This window comes from Betta splendens, chromosome 13, assembly GCF_900634795.4.
Source record: "Betta splendens chromosome 13, fBetSpl5.4, whole genome shotgun sequence".
Lineage (NCBI taxonomy): Eukaryota > Metazoa > Chordata > Actinopteri > Anabantiformes > Osphronemidae > Betta > Betta splendens.
In genome coordinates, this window is record NC_040893.2 from 13601963 (window position 1) to 13607962 (window position 6000).

The 6000-nt window shown below is 45.2% G+C and overlaps 1 protein-coding gene across 1 annotated transcript; it reads right to left on the reverse strand.

The window, feature by feature from the left end:
• Positions 1 to 322: 322 nt before the first annotated feature.
• On the reverse strand, positions 323 to 3983 carry LOC114868594 (matrix metalloproteinase-20-like). Its single transcript, XM_029172332.3, has 10 exons — positions 3744 to 3983; positions 3120 to 3358; positions 2894 to 3042; positions 2493 to 2618; positions 2257 to 2415; positions 2013 to 2172; positions 1716 to 1849; positions 1333 to 1489; positions 1001 to 1104; positions 323 to 710 (listed from the first exon to the last, which is right to left on the reverse strand). Exons 1-10 carry the CDS (start codon positions 3861 to 3863, stop codon positions 610 to 612), a joined length of 1449 nt encoding a protein of 482 aa, XP_029028165.1. The 5' UTR covers positions 3864 to 3983; the 3' UTR covers positions 323 to 609.
• Between the last annotated feature and the right edge of the window lie 2017 nt (positions 3984 to 6000).

Sequence of the window (6000 nt, forward strand, 5' to 3'; positions counted from 1 at the left end):
ACCGGACCGTGCATTACCTCCTGTTGCACAAGGCTGTAATTTGACTCTGTGCTGCCCTCCCACTGGAAAGCCCGTCCTGTCACGATGACAAACCCCAAGCAATGATTTGCAGACATGTCATTACTCCTCCAGTGAGTACGAGTGCCGCGCCTTGGGAATGGATGTCATAGGCAGCATCAAAGTGAGAATTTATGTCCTGTAAACATTTGCTGCTGTGGCTCAGTGTAAGGAAAATTTAGTAGGTCTCGAGTGTTTCTCATTTCTCATCCTCTCTTGTGGCTGAATTAAAACAAGCTGTCATTTAAACATATAAAGCTGTGAAATGTAAGCCTAAATATTTTCCTATAATTATATATGTATCAGATAGATAAATCCTCGAATGAAACGTTTAGATGCTACATCTGGACTTTGAATATTGTACATGCTACAGTATGTGTGTATGATGTAGGAGTATGTACATTTAAAAACCACACACAAAACATCAGTTTCAGATACTGTATTCTGGCAAAAATATGATAACTGATCCATAAAACTCAGTGACAGAGGCCGCGTTACACTGGTCCTGCAGTTTCCCAGGTAACTGTTGCGTTTTCATGGATTTACAGAATTTCAACATCCAAGCCAGGAATTCGCTGTCTCAACTCCAACAACATGTTTTTGGGAGTAGTCGTATTTGTAGACTTGTGGTCCGACAAAGAAGTAGATGAAACCTAAGATAAGAAATATCCGATCAGCAAGAAGCAAACAAAGTCATGTGCACATTATGCTTGCTTCATGTTGTCTGTGATGTTTTTGTGTTTTGTTGTTGGTAATGACATTTATGGACCCACTTTTCCTGGCAGTTATAAGACATCAGGTAACGTTATACTGCTTATAGAGGAGAACCACATGCCCTGTGAGTCCACATGATCTTGATCTTGTACATTTAGATTTTGGTGAAATTACATTAAACAAACTGATCATTTAAACATACAGTGAACTGGAAAACACAAACTCTCACCGTCTTTATGAAAGGCTGCGTTTATAGTTGTGTTGACTCCTGGAAAGTCCTCGCTGATGTACTTTGGGTAACCGAAATCCATAACCCTCCGGTTTTCATTGAAGCTGAAAGACAATACAAACAGACGTGAGTCACGATCGTCGGGTCAAAGCTTTTGTTTATGGATGCTTTCGTATGAGTCCAGACTGAGGCTTTTGCTCAATGTGTGAGGCCCAAATGACAATGGAAAAACCTGAATCAGGCCCAAGTCAGATTTAAATATATTTACATGTATATTCATAAGCTAAAAAGACGCAGGGCTCAGCTGGCTCATCTTCGCGTAATCACCATACCTCCAGTAAATGTCACGTATGAAGAACAGGGTGCGTCCTGTTTTCACCATGTGCACGGCAGCGTCAACGTCCTGCACCCACGCAGGGAATCCAAAATGGCTGAGCGGCCTGGGCTTCCCCCTCATGAGAGAGCCTCTGACGGTCCAGAAGATGGATCCTGTTAGATAAACACATTGGCAAAATGGATGATGCCATATTTTAATTGAACTAAATCAGTTGTATCTCAGTCGGAGGATTTACAGCTTAAAACAGAATAATGAGTATCTAATAATCATCCTGGTTTGGAGTGATTCCGTCTTTTAGTCTGTAAATGGTCTTACAAGCCTGAAATTAGATGAGATGTTAAGTCTTGTTGATTATTTATTGCAGTGATCAGTAGATACCATGAATGAGGTAAGCTGTGGATCGCCGAGGGACCCAGAAGGCTGCATCGATGCTGCTTTTAATCTTAGGCATGAAGTTGATGATGGGACCTTCTTTAATGTCGTGTTGCTCATTGTGTTTTATCCAAAGATATCTGGTGGGGAAAATAGTTATCACTGACTCAAATAAAATAAAATAAACAAAAAGTATTGCTACAGTGAACGCAGAATAAATTAGAACTAAGGGTTGTTCTATGGGAAAGACTCAAATCTGCTGGAGATAAATTCCTAATGCTCTGTGTAAAGTCGTGTAAGTACTTGTCTCTGAAAAAGAAGGTGGCGTCTCCCAGAGTGGACATTGCATCAAAGCTCAGGTCTGCAGCGCATCTGTTGTGCATACGCTGTGGGAACAGGGGCCCCGACAGCCAGGGGCTCCAGCCGTACCTCACAAAGTAACTGGGACGACCTCTGGCTGGATCTGACAGGCACAAGACAGACAGACGTGTGTTTATGGGGAAAGAACATCTACAGCTTAGAGTTTTCAAAGATCTGACGGTTTTACTGTATAGAGCGTTGATATTGGCCACGTCTTCTCTCGACAGCAGGTTGGCTGAACGTGTGGATTTGTAGGTCGGATACATGAGCGACTGAGGGTTCGTGGAGTGCTTCAGGCCCAACGCGTGGCCAAATTCATGTGCTGCTACAAGTAGCAGATTGAAACCTGAAACAAGGTATAAGATAAGTTGAGATATGCTGCTTTATGTATGACTGTTGACATCAGCTGATCCAGTTCAGCACCTTTATCTCCCGCTGTCCACTGCTCGTCGTCGTCAAAGTGCGTGTCCCCTCCCACCCCCGAGCCCGGTCCGAAGGCGTGGGCCAGCGTGCCCCTGGGTCCGTCGAACGGGTACATGTCACCGTGGCCTTCATCGCGCAGCCGAGGCCGAGCATGAAACACAAACCACACAGCAATTTTCTCGCACGTCGTTTAAAATGACGGGTTCCTTTTCCCTCTTGATGGCTTGATGACGCTTTAAAGGCAGCACTGGGCAAAACCACTGCGCCACCAGTAAATCTGTCCTCCTATTATGGTCATCTGTACATTAACCATTATGAAATACAAGAAACAGTCACTCAGGACTAAACAGAACGTACTAAATAATATTTCTATATGTTTTTGTATATGGAATTGAACCCACTGTTGGTCACAAACTCCACCATGATGTCGGCGTTGCGTGTCTGCGACCTAACGAACGTCAGGCCGCTGGCTCTGGCCCAAACGCTCAACGCCGACTCGATCACAGAGGCCACGGTGTCACGAGGCAAATCCCTGGTGTAGCTGCCGATGCTGCAAAGGGCGACATCACCGGGGTGAGTTGCATGAAGGGACGGCTCAGCGCGTCACTGAGGCCGCCGGCCGCGCACCTGTAGCTGATGACGCTCTTGTGCCACCGCGTCCCCTGCACGTGGCTGTACTCCTCCACGTCCGCAACGCCGCAGCGCGGCCGCGTCATCACCTCCAGGGTCTCTGGGTCCAACGCGCCGGTTGCATTGAGCCCGAAGAAGAGCTGCATGTCCTTTACCTTTGAGGCGAAGGACGGTCCGCTCCGCTTTGTGCGCCCCGAAGGCTCTTCCTGCAGCTGGTAGAACTGCTGGAGGTATTTCTAGGAGGGGATTAAAGGTCCCCGTCAGACGTCGAGTCGTGAAGAGCAAACTGAACGAACTGTGGTTTGTCTACAAAATACAGCAAATCCAAAAATGTGGAGCACTGATTCACAGTGCTTTATAAATGCAGATAAGATCCCATGCAAGTTGCATTATTTGAAAAAAAAAAACAAAAATAAAACTATAAATATATAGAAAACAAAATGCTGAAGATGCTGAACAATATGCAACATTACTGTACATCTATTTGTACCTGAACTCAGGAAGGTGAAGTTGCTTTTCTCCATCTTTTCCTCCTACTGAACATCCCTCATTCAGTGGAGCGACCGGTCCACTGAAAACACCTCCTAGCACTAGAACGTGTGGTTTCACATGCACACTTACTGTGGCCAGCTGCAGGTGGACCGGTGCCGGTGCAGGAGAGACCGCGTCCGGGTTCAGGGTGGGTGCTGTCGAACACGGACCCGCCGTGAGCGCCAGCAGGACGCAGCAGCAGAGCAGCATCTGACAGAGTGTGGGCTGCACGAACACTAAGAGTCCAGCGAGGCTCAATGTGATGGATTGTGTAGTTAATGGCAAAGCCTTTTAAATGGCGATTGTGACTCAGAGCACTTGCAAATCCAAGAGTAACCTCAGACAGCACCATGGAATTAGGGAGGGGTTTGAGGAGAGGACAGAAAAAAAGGAAAGAATCTAATGACGAAAATAGGATTTTACTTTATTGTCCCACGTGCTTGTTCAAATAAATGAAAGGGTTGAAATGTGGCTCCACTGTCAATATCGGGATTAAAATCAGTGCAAAGTTCAAATCAGCTAATATCATTGGCTGCAATTAATTCTCAAATACTTGACAGGAGTTTGAACAGTGCAACACATTTGCACAAAGACGCACACTACAAAGCGACAAAGAGCCCCAACACAAGACTATTTGTGATCATGTGCTCGTTTCAAACCCAGAGGACTAACGTCTTCCTCAGCCGAGCATCAACAGAACTACGTGGCTCCGAAACAAGCTAGTAAAAGTACATTCTTATCCAGTTTTAGCAAAGGCATGTAGGACGCGTCTCTGAAAAGGAGGCCCTCAAAAAAGAAAATGGCCACCGGCCAGAAGGTCCAGATTAGCAAGGGTGGCGCTGCAGTAATTTAAGGCCCCAATTACAGCAGAGTGATTGTAAAGCTCAAAGTGACTGTTCCACTCTGTTCTGCAGAAAAGCGTTTTACCTCTGAGTGCAGATGATGAAGCACTGGTGACTGAGAGAGCAGCTTACAGAAGATCTGATTTGCCTGAACGCACCATTAAAAAAAAAGGCCTGATCGGAAAAAACATGAAGGATTGGATGACCACAGCGCAGAGAAAATGGAGGGATGATGGGTGTTCCTCCACTAAAAGCATCAATATTGTAAAGCCTCAGCTGTAGTTGGTTTGTTCTTTACTTCCTATGTTTACTTTTACTATCCACTTCTTTGAGACTGTTGATCCCACTGAAGGAAGCCTGGGAAAAAAGAATTACATGACAAAGCTTTCAGTGTTTGATGGATGGGTTGGTTAATAATGCACCACGCATTTTAACGTTCTGTTCGTGCTAAGTCGACTTAATCAGTCAACATTAATTATATAACCACTTCACTCCACATCATGGTTCACTGTGTCTCACCCACTAAAAGTCAACTTCTATTCATCTTTCCTGGTTTTATGCCAGTGAAAGGACCAGACTGAGCTCAGGATGCGTGCTGTTTTATTTTTATATGTTCATCATCATCATCATCATCATCATTGTGATAACAATGTAAAATACAATGTGATGTTACTGTTATGATGCGTGACTGGGGGCGGTGACACAGCAGAGGTGTGGCATCAAGGCCTGTTTGTGTACAAGCGCCTCAGCCTGTGGTGAAGTCACCTCAGGTTACACCAGCGAACTCACTGTTTTCAAACAAGAGCTGCTTTACAGACGCCGCAGATGTCGTCACATATTTGTCCTCTGATGCTCTGGTTTTTTACCAGCACCCGCTCCTGCTGGAGTCTGTGCTGCCCCCCTGTGGCGTCAACAGAAATGACGTTTTACTTCGCTGAACTGGTGTTGTGTCGCACCACAGCTGGTTTTAGTTCAAGTGAAGCACGCTGGACCTTTTTATTTGTGCAGCTGGTGGAAGTAATTCATCTACAGTTCATACAGAGTCATTTTCTTTGCAGTTTCGCAATCTGTGTCCTTCCTTTAAAGTCAGTGACTCACACTGGACCTCACTGTCCTAGACCAGAGTCATTACCTCACATTAAGGTGGGCGCAGGTTTTGCCCAGAAATACATGTTTCAACATGATTGTGAAATTCTGCAATACACTGAAGTTACCCTTGGAAATAGAGCTGCATATTCACATTAATATGTCAATGTAAAATGAAGGAACAGCAGCATGTTTTCTGGAGCCTGGCGTGAAATGGACCAGTTCCAAGTCTGTTCAGAGTTTCTCTGACACAGCTGGGATCCGTTCCCTCGAACCTTGTGTTCTACCCTCTTCTCAGAACAACTACTACAAAATAAAACAACAGTGAAGTGATTCTGGCTGAGAAGGAACGCACCTGATGGAGCTGTGCCACCAGAAAAATGGAAACAGTGGTTTTAATGTACAGGTTGGTGTTTGTG

Coding starts and splice junctions, on each gene's coding strand:
- LOC114868594 (XM_029172332.3), bottom strand. CDS start 3,863: ATGCTGCTCTGCTGCTGCGTCCTGCTGGCGCTCACGGCGGGTCCGTGT. Junction 1,850..2,012: donor ACCTTCTTTTTCAGAGACAA/GTACTTACACGA, acceptor TTTCCCCACCAG/ATATCTTTGGATAAAACACA. Junction 1,490..1,715: donor CACAGCTTACCTCATTCATG/GTATCTACTGAT, acceptor TTTATCTAACAG/GATCCATCTTCTGGACCGTC.